The sequence below is a fragment of the Eptatretus burgeri genome, chromosome 2 (genome assembly GCF_056783735.1).
Source record: "Eptatretus burgeri isolate ZD-2024b chromosome 2, Ebu_testis_v1, whole genome shotgun sequence".
Classification (NCBI taxonomy): Eukaryota; Metazoa; Chordata; class Myxini; order Myxiniformes; family Myxinidae; genus Eptatretus; species Eptatretus burgeri.
Window position 1 is genome coordinate 90,486,041 of NC_140962.1, and position 17,500 is coordinate 90,503,540.

The 17,500-nt window shown below is 42.7% G+C and overlaps 1 protein-coding gene across 2 annotated transcripts in view; it reads left to right on the forward strand.

Moving 5' to 3' along the window:
* LOC147032541 (uncharacterized) overlaps nt 1-13,539 on the forward strand; it is a 38,062-nt gene extending 24,523 nt beyond the window's left edge. For both annotated transcript variants that reach the window (XR_015055221.1, XM_085870276.1), the window contains exons 3-5: nt 4,254-4,292; nt 4,672-4,705; nt 12,089-13,539. Coding sequence is in view for 1 of the 2 variants with exons in the window: in XM_085870276.1 (XP_085726402.1) it covers nt 4,254-4,292; nt 4,672-4,690 (58 nt within the window). In the remaining variant the exon portion in view is untranslated. The remainder of the gene's footprint in view (nt 1-4,253; nt 4,293-4,671; nt 4,706-12,088) is intronic.
* Nucleotides 13,540-17,500: the final 3,961 nt, after the last annotated feature.

The window sequence follows — 17,500 nt, forward strand, 5'->3', positions numbered from 1 at the left end:
CACAGGACAGCAGCTTCAAATACAGCTTAACACTGGTTGAAGTAAGGAAGTCTCAGTTTCAACTGTGAAGAGTAGACTTCGAGCTGTAGGTTTGACAGATCGAGTGGCAGTAAGAAAGCCATTGCCAAGATGGCAAAATAAGAAAAAGAGGCTTGCCTGGGCCATGAAGCACCACCAGTGGACTACTGAAAACTGGAAGAAGGTCTTATGGACCGATGAATCAAAATTTGAAATCTTCGGTTCATCACGCAGGGTTTTTGTACGCCGTTGACGAGGTGAAAGGATGGTTCCTCAGTGTGTGACACCAACTGTCACACATGGAGTTGGAAGCGTGATAATCTGGGGCTCTTTTTCTGGATAAAGAGTCGTCGACTTGCACAGAGTGGCTGGCACCCTGAACCAAAAGGACTACCACAGCATTTTGTTGGGCCATGCAATACCCTCTGGTCTATGCCTAGTTGGTCAGGGGTTCATCCTACAGCAAGATAACGACCCAAAACATATCTCCAGACTATGTCAGAACTACCTTAGAAGAAAAGAACAAGACGGTAGGCTTCAAATGCTGGAATGGCCAGCACAGTCTCCACACTTAAACCCCATCGAGCTGGTTTGAGAGGAACTGGACAGAAGGGTGAAAGCAAAGCAACTTAAATGTGCAACACGTTTGTGGGAAATTCTGCAACAGTGTTGGGAAGAACTTTCCGAACAATATTTGATTTCCATTGCAGAAAGAATGCCACGAGTATGTTCACCTGTTTTTTTCTGCAAAAGGTGGCAACTTTGATGAGTCAAAAATTTAGATTGAATTTTGTTTAACAAAACGATTCCATGATTTCTGTTTTATCTACAATTGTTTATTTGTTCCACGCTTTAATTTCAGAGTACATTGAAACATTAAACTGCTTACATTTCAATAAAAACTGGAAAAATGCGGATGTTCTCAAACTTTTGACCGGTGGAGTATGTATGTGTGTATAAATATATATATATATATATATATATATATATATATATATATATATATATATATATATATATATATATATATATATATATATATATATAAACTGAAAACTCTTGGGGGTGTTCTAAAACTTTAGACCGGTTGTGTATATATGTTTATATATATATATATATATATATATATATATATATATATATATATATATATATATATATATATATATATATATATATATATATATATATATATATATATATGTTTTTATTTATGTGTGAATATATATATATATATATGTATATATTGTATACGAGGTGAATGCACCCGGCGCTGCCCGGGTTCTTTTTGAATGAATTTAATCTTCTATACATATGTCTGACGCGAGCACAGTATCAGTTCCCTATTGGGCCATGGCAGTCATAGGCTAAGGGGGTTGGTGAGGGGGAAACACACCCCCTCCAACCCCCACCCCCCCCACCCCCGGCCGAGGAGCCTTGCCACATAGCCTATAACCTTCCCAAGGCCCATCCCGACATTTTTTGTTTCAGTGGTTAACTCCTATCTTTCACCTTTCAAGAGATTAGCACGTGCAGACAAACAAAAGACTAAAATCATTTGTTAGATGTATTGCATTTGGCATTGGCCCCATCTCAATCGGCTGAACTTGAAAAATTAACATCACGAAATCAGGTGATGACGTCATAATTGGGAAACTGGAAGTCGGAAGTACAATTCTTTTACATCGGGACACTCCCGCGTACATGTTCTGTCAGCATGTGAAGTTTGGTGAGGATCAGTCCAGTACTTTTCGCGTGCATAGGTCACAGACAAACACACAGACATACAGACACACTTTCAACTTTATATATATTTATATATATATATATATATATATATATATATATATATATATATATATATATATATATATATATATATATATATACATTTATATGTTTATATATATATATATATATATATATAATTCCAGCTGTGTGTGTGTGTGTGTGTGTGTGTGTGTGTGTGTGTGTGTGTGTGTGTGTGTGTGTGTGTGTGTGTGTGTGTGTGTGTGTGTGTGTGTGTGTGTGTGTGTGTGTGTGTGTGTATGTGTGTGTATGTGTGTGTGTGTGTGTCTGTGACCGCTGTTTCTCAACAACCTCTGGTCCGATCTAATTGAAACTTGCCAGGTATATTGCAGGGGACCTGAGGATGTGCCTTTTCAAGGTTTGATATTAATCGGACAAGTGCTTCCCAAGTTATGGCCATTTATTTACCAAACCAATGGGAAGACACGTTGTTGCGTGGGCGTGGCCGATGGGGAAGGGAAGCTCAGCCGCGTTCCCCATTACGGGTTACAACGTACGGGCTTCCGGAGAGTGATGACTTCGTGTATTCTAATAATTTCTCGATTTCTTGTGCGCATTTATAGATAAACACAATGCCCCAAGTTATGATGGTTTTCATATTAGACGGTGTATAAATTTCGGGAACATCAGAGTGCTGGTATGCTCCAAACCAGGAAGTAAATTTTTTCTCTCTCTTCTCTTCTCTTTTTGTTTTCCCTTGCCACGACATTGCGAAAAGGTAAAATACGTTGGCGCTAATTGAATAATTGGGTATTAAAAATAAATTGCGAATAATTGTAACTGCGAATAATATCGAACTTCCGGGTCACGCACGTACGGGCACGTGAGAGTGAAGAAATGGCCTGTGTGGTTTATTTATTTATTATTATTATTATTATTTTTTTTTTTTACGGGCACGTACTAGTATCTCGAAATGTGTGGAGCGTGACAAACGCCCTCCAATCTCCTATGGATGTAGAGCCCTGCGCAAGCACACATCATTGGGTCACCTCAAAAATCAATGTCTAATTGATGAACAGGAGACATTTAATTTTGAAAATGGGAACAAACCAAAAAATTATGGAGGCTTCGGTGAGGTGTCTGTCCTGGGTTGTCACTAAACTACTCACTCAAAGTTTTGTGAAACCGTACCAAACTTCTGGGTTGCATCAACCCCTCCTGTGTGTATGTCCTCAGTGTAGGTTTTTTGAACGTTTTTGACAAAAGTTTTTTTTTTTTTAATTCAACTTAAATCGTCACCTTCAATTGCTTATGAATGTAATATCACAACTATTCCAAATGAATTTGCAAAAGAAATGTTTGATTTCTGATTGGTGGAAATCATGATAGCAAGGCAACTCACATACTGATCCTGCAGTTAAAGCAAGCCTGTCTCCATTGTGATGTGTGGTAATATGTTTTGAATTTTACAGCGGGAGTTGTTTTGAATTATCTGGAGGTGAGGTGTTTTTAAAGCGAACACAGTGAGCTTCATACTTAACGCGTGCACGTGAGAGAATAGGAAACAACAACAACAACAACAACAACAACACAATACCCCTGGCTATTTGGAATCCGTGTCGTTAGCTATGACCTTTTGCTTCCGGTTGTTGTTAAACGCTCTGCGGTGTATAAACACGATTGAGTTTTATTTCTATCTTGTGAATATTACTTAACGCGTGCACATGAGAGAATAGAAAACAACAAAAACAACACAATACCCTGCCAATTGAGAATCCGTGTCGTTGCCTATGACCCTTTCGCTTCCGTTTTTGTTTTGTTTCTGGTTATTTTTTGTTTCCGGTTTTTCTCATGGGGAATGATTCATGCCGGGAGATCATGACCGGAAGTGTTTATTTATTTATTCAATTATTTTTTTTCCCAAAGTTAATTTTATACTTCCGAAAGTTATTTTTTTCATGACAGGAAGTGTTTATTTTGTATTTAACATTACCGGGAGTGATTTTGAAACTCTTTCCGGAACTTTTAATTTCTTTTATTCTTGACTAGAAGTGATCGTTTATTTATTTATTTATTCAATTATTTTTTCCCGAAGTTAATTTTAATAAAGATATCTCCCGCATCATCAAAAAATATTTTTTCATCGTGATTTACATTATTTGATCGCTGATCCCGAATCTAGGCCGAAGTAACCGGAAATTGCGTCAAAATCATCAGCTGTGCGCCGCTTACACGTACCACGGTTGAGTTGGCAAGTATACAGTTGTGAACAAGTTTTATGTAAAGTCAGAAATGAATGTAAGAAGAATTCTACGTTCGCTTCTCGGCTTTGCCTATTCCATATTAACGTGGCGGTTACGTGTTAGGGAGGTTTTAATAATGTGGTGGTGAGGTGTTTTTAATAACATGGCGGTTACGTGTTGGGGAAGTTTTAATCATGTGGTGGTGAGGTGTTTTGAATTATGTGGCGGTGTTTGTCCCACTAGAGTGACGTGTGGTGAGGCGAGCATAGCAAGCCAATCCACGTGAGTATCCTTACTCTAATTCAGGGACCAGTGTTTGTGTGCTTGTGGGTTTGTCATGCCTCTCCTCCTTCAGTTCTGAGCCAATTACATCCAGACTTCCTCCATAGAATCAGCATGACCACAATTAATGTATAGGTGTGTTTTTATCTCTGCCGGTGCCGGTGAGGGTGGGGAGGGAGGACACAAATTCTCCATGTAAATGCATATTGTGTAGCGCCACCTCAAGGTGGGAGAGGGTATTACAAGTCTCCACCATTTACATTACAGTATTCCTGTCCCCACATTTTCCAGTGCAATGAAGTGTTTTGAATTATAAGCAGAAGGTATATTTTTGCTTCAAGTACGTAAACTGTTTTTTTGTTTTTTTTTGCCTATACAGTGATGTCAGTTGCTTCTAGACTGCCCAAATAAAGGTATGTGTCAGAAGAATGTGTTGCATGCTTTGAGCAAGATTGCCCATAGGGTGGGTACTCAGTTCGTACACATATGGTGCCAATGGAAAGTCTACACCCCCTTTCAAAATTTTCACCTTTTGATGCCTTATAGTCTGGAATTAAATTGCATGAAATCAGACTTTTTCCACCTTTATTTACACATTATAACCCACAACTTCCAAGTGAAAAACAAATTCTACAAATTTCAGAAAATTAATTAAAATTAAAAAAAATTTGAATATCTTGGTTGGATAAGTGTCCATCCATCAGATGGATGTCCATCAGTGTCCATTGGATAAGTGTCCATCAGATTGGACTTCCGGTTCCGGTTTTGAGCGGCAAGAGGTCTCCTTCGGGGCTCCCTGCTGACATTCTCAAAGTTAAGTTCCGGTTGTTATTTGTCCCGTTTTAACTGTTTAATTTTCTCACCTACATGTTAATGTGTGTTCCTAGTTCGGTTTTGTTTCAAAAATCGTGCTATTTTGTGAGTATTTTTGTCGACGTTCTTACTTGGTGTTTGAGGCCTAGTCCTAGGTTTGAGGCCTAGTCCTAGGTTTGAGGCCTACCGGTTCCACTCGGTGTTCGATCGTTTTTTTTTGTTTGTTTGTTTGTTTTTTCTCCCCATTACCTTCAATTTCTATCCTCCCCATTACCTTCAATTTTCATCCTCCCCACTTTCCAAACATCCCCCATTCTCCCAACTAATCTCTTTCTTATCTCAAAAAAATAAAAATAAAAAAAATAAAAAAAAAACCCAACAATAACAACAACACGCTCACCTTCTCCCGATTCTGCTACTTCTTCTTCCTCTTAACTTCCTCCTCGTCTTCCTCGATTTCTTTTTTTTTTTACACTTCCATGACCTAATCTGTTGAACTCTCTCATACATTAATATTAACAACAAAAACGATCTTATAATGCTTCATCTTCCTCTCTCACACATGTGGTACTCTTTACTGTTTCACAATGCACTTCTCTTCTGCTATTTTAACAGACTGCTCTCATTTCGACCTCTCCTTCATTCCTTGCCTAAAAATTCCAACTATTACAGCGCTTCTTCTCTCCATGCTCTGAATTCGCCTTCATTGCATCCATCAAGAATTGTGTTAAATCGCATCTCTGACCTAAAACTTTTAAAAACCACAGTTTGCCATGGATGCTCGCTTTCCATCAACCATTCTTTGTTTCCACCTACAGTGCCAGCTCACGCCCCTCACCCATCACTCTCACTCACAAAGCAACCATTCCACTCTTCTACCTCCAAGCATACCTCTCACCTTTTCAAAAATTCCCCCTCACCTTTCTCCCACCTTTCATCCCCCTCACTCTTCCTTCTCTAAGTTGCCCCCCTCTCATCCACCAACCTGCCTCCCTCCACTGCCCTCTCACCTCCATCTCTTCACTCCACCTCCTCAAATCCTCAACTGCCATCTTCCTTGTCTCTTGTCCCCCCTCTCTCCCAGCACCACAGAGCCTTTTCTCCTCCTCATTCGGCCCCCTCCCCTCGCTATTCTGCAATACCCCACACTCCTTCAGCAACCCTCCTTACCTCCCCCCCTCGCCCCTCGTCCTACCCTCCCCCCCCCCCCCCCCCTCCTGCACCCAAAGCCTCCTCCCCTACCTCTTCATTAAAAGTGTGGACCTCAAATATCCGGGGCCTTCGCTCAAACCTTTCAGATCTTTCCATGCAGGTTGCCACTGACAAACCAGACATTATCTGCCTAACAGAAACTTTCCTCTCCCAAGACGTGTCTGACTCCCAAGTATCTCTCCCTGGTTACTCCCTCTTACGGTATGACAGACCTGAGCCTCGTCCTGGTGGAGGTGTTGCTCTCTTCATCAAAGACTCTATTCCTCACTCTCCCTGCACTGCTCTCACTCCCCCACACCCCCAGGAATACCTCTGGCTTCGGCTTCCCCTCCACTCCCACCTCATGTTTATATGTGTACTGTACCGTCCACCGAACAGTGATGACTCCATCTACACCTCACTCTCCGAAAACATGGACCATCTTCTATCTTCTCATCCAAACTCTCTCTTCCTCTTATGTGGCGACTTCAATTGTCATCACGCCAGTTGGCTAGGTGTGGGTACCTCTCTCACCTGCCATGGGACGTCAGCAAAAGCTTTCTGTGACTCATTGGGACTGACTCAATCGGTCAACTTCCCGACCCGGATCTCAACCAATGGTACTCCATCTCTTCTGGATCTGATTTTGACAAATTTCCCTGACAATATCTGCTGCTCTTCCTTCGCTCCAATTGGTTCTTCTGACCACGTCCTTGTTAAAGTGGACATCTCTCTGGCTGTCATCAGAGAACCACCTCACCGCCGTCGAGTCTGGCATTTCACTCAAGCCGACTGGCAGGGTCTCCGAGCAGCCATCAAACTTACAGACTGGTTTCCTATCACTACTTTCTCAAACATCAACTCATCCTGGGAATTCTTTCAAAGAAACTTGCTCTCCCTCATGCACAGATTTATCCCCTCTCGTGTTCAGTTGTCTTACCCTTCCTCCCGCCCTTGGTTTACTGAAGCTTGTGGCGAGGCAGTTGTCCTGAAACAACTTGCCTTTGCCTCATGGAAAGCAAACCCAACTGAGGGCAATCTCAGTTCTTTCCACAAAGCTCGGAACAAGTGTGTATCTACCCTCAGGAGAGCCAGAAAACAACATCTTTCTCATCTCAAGTCTGAACTCTCAGACCTCTCTCCCTCCTCAAAATCCTGGTGGCGTTTAATCAAATCTGTTTCTGGTGTATGTTCCCCCTCCATCCCCTCCCTTACCTCAAATGGCCGCACTGCTGATTCCACACGTGATAAAGCTGAATGTCTAAACTCGGTGTTTGCAGCTAAATCTTGTGTCCCAAACCCATCACTATCTCTACCCACTTTACCCAGTCGCACCCAACTGTCCCTGGACTCTGTATCCTTTTCTCCTGACAAGGTGGAGAGCTTGCTTTCAAACCTCGAGTCAGATTCTGCAACCGGTCCAGACGGCATCAGCCCACGTGTCCTCAAAGCCTGCTCTTCTGCTCTTGCTCACCCTCTCTCTGTTCTATTCACCCTCTCATTTTCCCAAGGTCATCTGCCATCTGCTTGGAAATCTGCTAACATCACTGCCCTGCATAAAAAGGTGCAAAAACAGATCCCTGTAACTACAGACCAATCAGCCTTCTCCCAATCATCAGCAAGGTTATGGAATCCATCATTGCTTCAGACATGAAATCCTTCCTCTTCTCCAATGGCTTGATTTCCAATCATCAATTTGGTTTCAGACCAGGTCACTCTACCCTGGATATGCTGCTACTGCTCTCCCATCAATGGATGGAGGTCCTCAATGCCAGACAGGAAATCCGAGCCGTATCCCTGGACATATCACGTGCTTTTGACACAGTCTGGCACCCTGCCCTACTCACCAAACTCTCTTCCCATGGTATTCAAGGCCATCTCCACTCATGGCTCGCAGACTTCCTCTCCTGTCGCAGTCAACGTGTGGCCCTAAATGGAGTTCTTTCATCCCCTCTTCCTGTGCAGGCTGGAGTTCCTCAAGGTAGCGTTCTGGGCCCTGTTCTTTTTCTGGTTTTCATCAATGATCTCTCGGACTCTCTGGAAAATCCTCTATTTCTCTTTGCCGATGACTCCACCCTCTGCCGTACCATCTGTCATCCCTCAGACCGGCAAGCAGCAGCTTCTTCGCTCACTGCAGATCTGGATAAAATCACAAACTGGTCCAACACGTGGAACATGTCTTTCAATCCACACAAATCTCACACTCTCACTATGTCTCTTCGAAAGGACCGTTTACAAAACCCCCCATCCACTTTCTCAACAATCCTCTGGAAGAAGTCTTTTCTTTCAAGCTTCTGGGTCTCACTATCTGCCATGACCTTTCCTGGGAAAGTCACATTTCCAACCTTGCCTCAAAAGCCAGTCGCCGACTGGGAATCCTCCGTCGTGCAAAGTCCTTCCTCGGCCCTCTTGAGCTCCTGACTACTTACAAAGCTTTTGTCCGTAGCCTGATGGAGTACTGCTCTCCCCTCTGGGCTGGTGCTCCTGCCTCCCACCTTTCTCGACTTCACGCTGTCGAAACCAGGGCTTTTAAGATCATTGGCATCTCCCGCAATGAAGCTGAGTCTTTGGGCCTCTCACTCAATCACCGCAGGTTGGTCGGTGGTCTTTCTGTCTTCTACCGACTCCTCTCCAGCCTTGCCCCCCTGCTCTCTCTGCGATTTGTCCCAACCACATTTCCACAGGGCGCTCAAGGTCCGCCAACAACCCCCTTCTGGTAAAACTACCAAAATCACGAATCACTGCTCATCTTCACTCTTTCATTCCTCTTTTTTCCCGCCTTTGGAATAAACTTCCTCACTCTATTCTTTCCCATTCTTCCCTCCAGGCTTTCAAAACAGCTGTTCACCACCACCTCTTATCTTCCCCCATCCAAATCCTCGATCTTTTCTACCCCGATAATCCACCCATGCCCACTTCCTTCAATTCTCCTGCTTTCCTTCCTGAAAGTCCCTGTAATGTCCATCTTCTCCTCGCCATGTTCCCCGTCCCATCCCCATCCCTCTCCCTTCCACAGTTCACCTGTGTCTGTTCCCCAATGTTTTGTCCCTTCCACTCCCACCCCTCTTGTCTCATGCCTCCTTGCTGTGAGTTGTGTGTTAGCTCTCATACGAGCCTCGACCAAGGTATACAAAAAAAAAAAAAAAAAAAAAAAAAAAAAAATCCCCCTGAGTTAATACTCAGTGGAAGCACCTTTGACAGCAATTGCAGCTGTGAGTCTGTTGGGGTGGGTCTCTACCAACTTTGCACACCTTGATTCGGCAATATTTGCCCATTATTCTGCACAAAATTGTTCAAGCTCAATCAAGTTGCGTGGGGAGCGTTTATGGACAGCAACGTTCAAGTCATGCCACAGATTTTCGATGGGATTTAGGTCCGGGCTCTGACTGGGCCACTCAAGTACATTTATCTTTTTGTTCCTAAGCCACTCCGGTGTAGCTTTGGCTGTGTGCTTTGGGTCATTGCCATGCTGAAAGTTGAACTTCTGTCCCAATTTCAGCTTTCTTACAGATGGCAGCAGATTTTCCTCTCGGATTTTTCTGTATTATGCTCCATCCATTTTCCCTTCCACCCTGGCAAGTGCCCCAATCCCTGCTGATGAGAACATCCCTGTAACATGATGCTGCCATGACCATGCTTCACAGTGGGGATGGTGTTTAGATGGAAAAGTCTGATTTAATGCAATTTAATTCCAGGCTATAAGGTAACAAAAGGTGAAAATTTTGAAAAGGGGGTGTAGACTTTTTATAGGCACTGTCGCTGACCAAATGGCGAGGTGGAATGAGTACCTCCCATTATCATGCCATCCGCTCCTCTCCCACCCAAAGCTGCAGCCCCAGCATTATGCCAGGCCTCCTTTCCAACCTGCCTGAGCACGGTCCCTGCCTGCCTCTGGTGGCTTCATTCCCTGGCTTGTCTTTTTCTCCCTGGTCTTCTTCTGTGGTATGCATGAGACCTTAAAGTAGATAAATAACATCCTTCCATCCATACAAAACCTTGGGGCACATATTTCAATTCAGTATGCACTATGCACCAGTTATTTTTGTAATTCTATAATTGCTTACCTGGCTTCCTGTTCTTCCCCCTCTTCGTTTTACATCCACTTTATATGAACTCACTTATTCTCTTGAGTCTTTCAGACCACTATGATCACCGAGTCAAAATAGCCGAGTTGGCTTTAAATAATTTTCGAGGATATTCGGGTTTTGGGTGCAAATCACCCATTATTAAATGGCGATGATTTATTCAACGATTGTTTCATTCTCCTCACTCTAAGAAAAGTCACAATTCTTTGCTAGCAGGTTAAAGCGACTGATGAAGGAATCCAATGTCTCACCAAGTTTCTGTTTATAATAGCGGAGTTATCGCTGCCACCAAAGGTGGACAATTTTGATGAAGATCCAGATCCAATATTTTTTTAAGTGATTCTTCCTCATTGGAGATTGGGCCAAATACTATATGATAGAGCATGATATTTCAAATGGTTGTGCACGGATTATCGCAAAACTTGGTAGATGATTTAGGTAGGTGAGAAGAACAAGCCGATTTGATTTTGTTTAAGGTTTGGATGCAGATCTGGCCGATCAGTGGGATACAAAACGTAAACTGTTCAGCGTGGTGGAGCTATGCGCTCTACCAATTTCCGTTATAGCTTCAGCTGTGATGCACAAAAGTTGTCCGCATGTTCCAATTCTTCAATGAATCGGTTAACTTTGTTGTCCGGATCCTTCTACACATCATTCTTTGAGTTGTACTTTTAAAGGCCACGTTCCCCTACCTGCAGGATGTGTGAGACTTTGTTCATGGCAGAAATGTCCTTCACAGTGAAGTACAACTCCAAACGTTTTTGAAACAATGGAAAAGCGCTGACCGGGTTCAGAACATTCCAGTCTATGAATGGCACATGATTGGCAGCCATGATGGTCGCCACAAAAGAAACACCGGCAAGACGTCAGAATAGCAAATTGGCAGTCCATGGGATCGTGAAACGTTCACCTCTGCCACCATTTCATGTTTCGATGTCTGGGTTGATCAATGACAAAGATTGCGAACTGTCTGATAAGTTTGCTACAGCTGCCAGTCCTGATCTCAGCAATGTTCAGCATGAATATGAGATAGTGCTGTGACACTGTTCCCCTCTCAATAAAGAGTATATAATTGTACATCCTCTAATTGAATGGCTTCCTCAAGGGTCTACTGCGAACAGCTCAAGTAACAGTCTCAGGTACATTATTCCAAATATTTCAACAGAAACAAAAAGCAAAGTAGAATTCGACTGTACTCTTGAACTCAACATCAGTGTACGTCTCGAAACAAGCTCAAAAATCGTGACTGCTACCAAGGACCTGTCATTTCTTATCCATCTCATTTGCCAGATTGTGCACCCAGAAATTTAACGACTTCATGAAACGAGGATTGACTGATCCAGCGAAAAACACACTACACCAAGTGAGCACATGACCCTCCCAAAACGTCTTTTGGTTGAGCCAAATATGTTTTCGACCGACTGTTTTATTTTAGCATGGCCTCATTTTTTGGCAACAAATTTGTGATCCAAAACACTCCCTCCCACTGTACAGACTTTTAGCTGTGTTATGTCAGCACATATGCCAGTACAGCATTGTTGTGTAACAGGAACGTCACTACATGTTAGATCAAATCTCTTTTATGGGGGAATGAAAGTTCGATAAACATTTAATTTCACAGGAATAATGCAGTACCTTCATATTGTCTACATAAAACATTATCGTCATCATTGTCTTCATGGTTGAAGTACCATACCCTTTTTACAGGACGTTGGTGCTGCTGAAGCTGTCTTGGCAAGGCCTGTGCTCGGAGGTTATCCACTCTAATTTGTTGATGATTCCGACAATAACTCGTCCAGTCTTCACGAAAAACAACGTGGGATCAGTATCAGTAATCTTCACCAACGTCGGGCGGATCTTCCAGGTTAACGTCCTACCGAGGGGTGGCACACCCATTGAGGTATAATCTTCCATGCAAAACACCAGGGTGACAGTTTATAGCTGGGCCGAGATTCAATAACCCAAGCTAAACAACTAAAAGGCGATTGTGCATATCTCTGAAGTTATCCTGGCAACCACACATATAACATAGGAGAAAGGAAATGAGGGAGAGGTCAGGAAAGGGGTATGGGGTGGTTCTGGGAAGCACTGTCGGTACATTGATACCATACATATTATTTAAATAACTTTCATTTGGGAAAAATAGGAGCAGGAATCAACTTCATGTTGATTAATCTTAATGTTTACTGCATATGCAATGTAACATTTCTGGATGTAATTATAATATTGTTCTCAAGTGTTTTTTTTGCAAATAACACAGAGCATCCATACACTTACACTCTGTTGGCAAATGTGCAATGGCCTTGGAAAGAAAGTGTGTTGAGACTGCCAACTAACTATATACGGCAGTTTGTTTGTTCCTGCAAATTGCTGTTTCAAATACCTTATAAAACGTCAAGCCCTTTAAATTATGCCGTTGTACATGTTTTAGTTTGAAAGTGGCTGAAACTAATATATTTGCATCTGTACACGTCAACTATAAGTTTGAGAAGTGTGTGTTTCATTGTGTTTATGTTCGACTTGAACGCATTCCTGAACCGCTGGAAGGAATGAGTTGAAAATTGCTGGTTGTACTTGGAGGTTTTAGTGGGTAAAAAAAAAATCATACTCCTGAATGTTCAGGATGGTGGAATCGCCCAAATTCTCTCAACGCAAATATGTATGGCATAGAGCCACTACCCGAAGGAGGGGGTACAATTCATTCAAAAATATGCCATCTTCTTTTTCTCTCTGATGAACTTCTCACTGATTAACCTTTAAACGTTTGACGAAGATCCACTCCGGCTAATGCCGGGATCCCTCCTCCCTTCTCCCACCCCCCCAATCCCTCTGGACTCCCATCCCACCCTCCCCCTGCCTCCTCCACCCCACCCCTTCCCTTCCCTCCTCCAACCTCCACCCTTCCTCTCCCTCCTCCCACAAAGGAATTTTGCAAGGTGTTTTTTTAACCACGTTTGGGAAAAATTAAAATAAAACTGCCTTTGATGCCTTCCAACCTCGAACTTGCCTCATCGCCTCCAACTTGCAATGAATCTGGAGTGTGTTCAGTTACCAAGTTTCTTGTCGAGTGCTCACCAAGTGGCTTAAGAACTGAAGCAAGCACTCCATTTGAAATCGTTGATAACGAACCAATTTTAATGTTTATTTACTTTGAATAAAATGTGAATTACATGTCCATCTGTTTGTTTATAAGCCTTGAAAAGTCAGGTGAAAACCAAACGTGTTTTTTTTTTTTAATGAAAGACCACCATTTTCTTCCTCTGCATTCTGAGAACGTACCTTCATCGGGCGGTGTATATAAGACCGCTGCTGCCATCACTGCAAACAAAACATGCATTACCTCGTTTGAATTGCAATCAAAATGTGCCTTTGTTTCCTCAAAATGGTACCTTTATTTAAAAATAGAAGACGCATTGTTCAGTCTTCGAATGTACATCAGAGGCCTTTAAACAATCTGAGCGATGCGAAGCGAAAAATATGGCGGTGATTTCTGGGTGGCTGGAGGGAAAGGTGTGGCCTGGCTAATGGGTAGTGCTTGTGATGCTGGGGAAGAGATTGGAAGGTGTGGCCTGTAGAATGGGTGGGGATTATGACCCACCCACAGACACAAACTCTGCATGTAAATGTGCATGCATGTAAATATGAATCAGGTTCTGCAGAGGGGTAACTGGATTTTGTAAACACCCTGCAGATTATTGACTAAGAGGCATTGTAAAAGTGTTACCTTAGAAATGGAATTTGATGTTATTCGTCGAATAGATGATCATGAATGTATTGTTGATGTTTCTGGGTTGTTTGACCCCGATATATAAATATGGTGACACTCAGGACGAAGAAGAAGATGTACTGCTAACTTTGCTTCTGGAAGAAGTTTATTTATATTTAAAAGTCTGGTAATTGTTTTGTATTTATTTATACGTATTTGGACTTAAATATAACTCTCATTAATTAAAAAGGCTTTGGCACAACAGATGGATTATTTAACAACAAAAAAAATCGAAAAAAAGAACCTTTTATTTCAAAGTTTTTGATATTTTGTTTTGCCTAAAAACACTCCCTGGCACTCACTGACAAACCAGTGTGGTGTTGGCTTAGCGGTTAGGGTGGTGGCTTGGGATCCTCGGGTCCTGAGTTTGAGAAACCAGTGTGGTGTTGGCTTAGCGGTTAGGGTGGTGGCTTGGGATCCTCGGGTCCTGAGTTCGAGCCCCAACCCATTGAATTAACACCAGGGGGTTGATTCAGCCTGTCATCCTTCTGAGGTCGGCGAAATGAGTAGCAGTATACTGGTAATCGGGGCACCGCATCAGCGGCATAGCCACGCCCATAACCAATGATGCTACCAGCAGCCAAAGACAGCAGCACACAATAGGAAATGACAAACCCCTGAAAGTTTGATGAAGATGTGTTCAACCATCTCTGAGAAAAATGGTGACACGCACACGTGGCTCTCTTTTTTTAGCACGCACGCACGCACAGCAATGTGTGTGTGTGTGTGTGTGTGTGTGTGTGTGTGTGTGTGTGTGTGTGTGTGTGTGTGTGTGTGTGTGTGTGTGTGTGTGTGTGTGTGTGTGTGTGTGTGTGTGTGTGTGTGTGTGTGTGTGTGTGTGTGTGTGTGTGTGTGTGTGTGTCCTCCATAACTATAAAACCGAGCGGCCTGAAACTTTGAATGCATACTATGAAAACTCCAAGGAAGTGCAAGTGTGAAAATTGGTTGTGAATATCTGAGAAAAGCTCCAGATTTGAAAGTATCAGCAGTTCCGACTCACCCAAAAAGTGTTGATTTGTCCAATTCGGACATTGCACGGGCGTTTCCCGGTGCCTCGTTGTATTGAGGGCAATTGGTGATCGCTTGCCAAGCCAGGCGTTCCGTTGGAGTGCTCAAGTGCTGAAGCCACTTACCGAGCTGTACAGTGCAGTTCATGTCCTGAACGGGATGTGCAGTCGACAGTTACTACAAGGTAGAAGTACATATACAGCACACACGGACGTGGTACACATGGGTAGATTTGGATCTGTACGGACTCTCCGTGGGTGTGTGGACATGCCATACCTGTTACAGGTGCCATGGTGGCAAAGTTTCATCCTGTATCTTATGGAGGTTCTTACAGGTTTTCCTTTGTCCTCGCGCCTGTTTCTAAAGCATTTAGTTCTCGGATTTCCTTTACAAAGGTTAAATGTTTCTCTTTGTGAGTCTCAAAGCAAAATATATTTGACAACACCCGATTTCTGAGCCGTTTGCGGTCTTAATGTATTTTCTAAATTACCGAGTCAATTTTTTTAGTATCCACATATGTGGGTTTCAGAATGTGGAATGGAGTCCACCCAGGGTGGGCTCAAAGTATCCACCTTCATTTCGGTAAGGGGTCACGATTCATGGACCAAGCTGTGAAGTTTTCTCAAACTTTTGTGCCGAGGGCTCTCTTCAGGATCGTCCCTGAGCCCCGGACAGCTTCCAACTGTAGTTTGTTTGTTATAATAATCCCAGGGATGGTTTTTAGCTCACCTGTAAGATAGTTCCGGAGAGCTTTTGGGATGGTACGTCGAGATGGACATATCCAGATGGTCGTCAGTCCGTCAGTCCATCCGTCCATCCACAAATAATTGCAACTTCTTTTCAGAAACGACACATAAGATTTCAATGAAATTCGATCACAACCTTCATCGCCCGTAATGGCATTAAAAAAGGGTGTCTGAAGGGGTCTACAGAGGGAGTTTACGGATGGGGTCGGGGGGAGGTAGTGGGTTGCCTCCCCAAAGAGGTATTTGCTTTCTTCTCAAATGATACAAACAATTCCGATGAAACTTCACGACAACCTTCATCACTCATGATTTACCAAAGTTTGTTCATGACATTAGAAAAAATATGGCTCTAAGGGGATTTAAGGGGGATTGCCCCCCAAAATATGTACTTGCTTCCTTCTCTAAAACTACGCATACAATTCTGATGAAACTTGACCACCATCTTCACCACTCGTGATGGACTAAAGTTTGTTCACGACATTAGAAAAACATTGGGGTCGAGGGGGTTGCCCCCTAAAATATGTATTTGTTTTCTTCTCAGAAACTACACACGCAATTCTGATGAAACTTCACCACCATCTTCACCGCCCGTGATGTACCAAAGTTTGTTCACCACATGAAAAAAAAATTGGCATCAAAGGGGTTCTTCGGGGGGATGCCCCTCAAAATGTGTATTTGCTTTCTTTACTGAAGCCACACACACAATTTCGATGAAACTTGACCACAATCTTTATCACCCGTTATGAACCAAGGTTTGTTCGTGGCATTAAAAAATAATCCGTAGGTATTTACTTACTTCTCTATGATATATTTTGTGAGCCATCCATGTGAACCAGTGGTTGCCTGGTTATCTTATCCAGCCATGACCATGTGAGCACCCATGGGTACTTTCCCTATGTTTAATATCTCTGTGAGGTTCTTTGTCATCATTCCTGTAGTTCCAGCCATCACTGGAACAACTTTGGCATTCTTCAGCTTCCAGGATTTTCACTTCACTCTTGACGTCTCGGTGTTTGGTCATTTTCTTGATTTCTGCGTCATTTAGTCCAAAATCACTGGTATTAGCACCTCAATGCTGCCTTCTCTTGTTTTTTTTTGTTTTTTACCTAGGTATGACACGTGGTCGCAACTCTTTTTTTCGATGTTCATGTTCTATTGGATCATTAGGTCATACATGAGTGGTAGGTACTTCCATCTTTTCAGTGATTACTCTTGGTTCATGTTCCCATAAATTTTCTGGAACTGGGACATCAAAGTTTTTGCAGATGAGCCAGCGGATTACATTATAAACTCGTGTTTGTGTGTGTGTGTGTGTGTGTGTGTGTGTGTGTGTGTGTGTGTGTGTGTGTGTGTGTGTGTGTGTGTGTGTGTGTTTTCAGTCACTAAGTATAACATATCATGATCTTTACTAACCCCACTTCCACCCTTCACCTTTTTCTCTGCTTTTTTTTTTTTTTTAAATACTCCTCTCTCTCTCCCTCTCTCTGTCTGTCTGTTTGTATCTAGACATATCCAGATGGTTGTTTTGTCTGGACAGTGGTTATCTCCATATGTGTTTGGACAGTGGTTATGTCCAGGCGGTGTTTGTCTCCAGACATG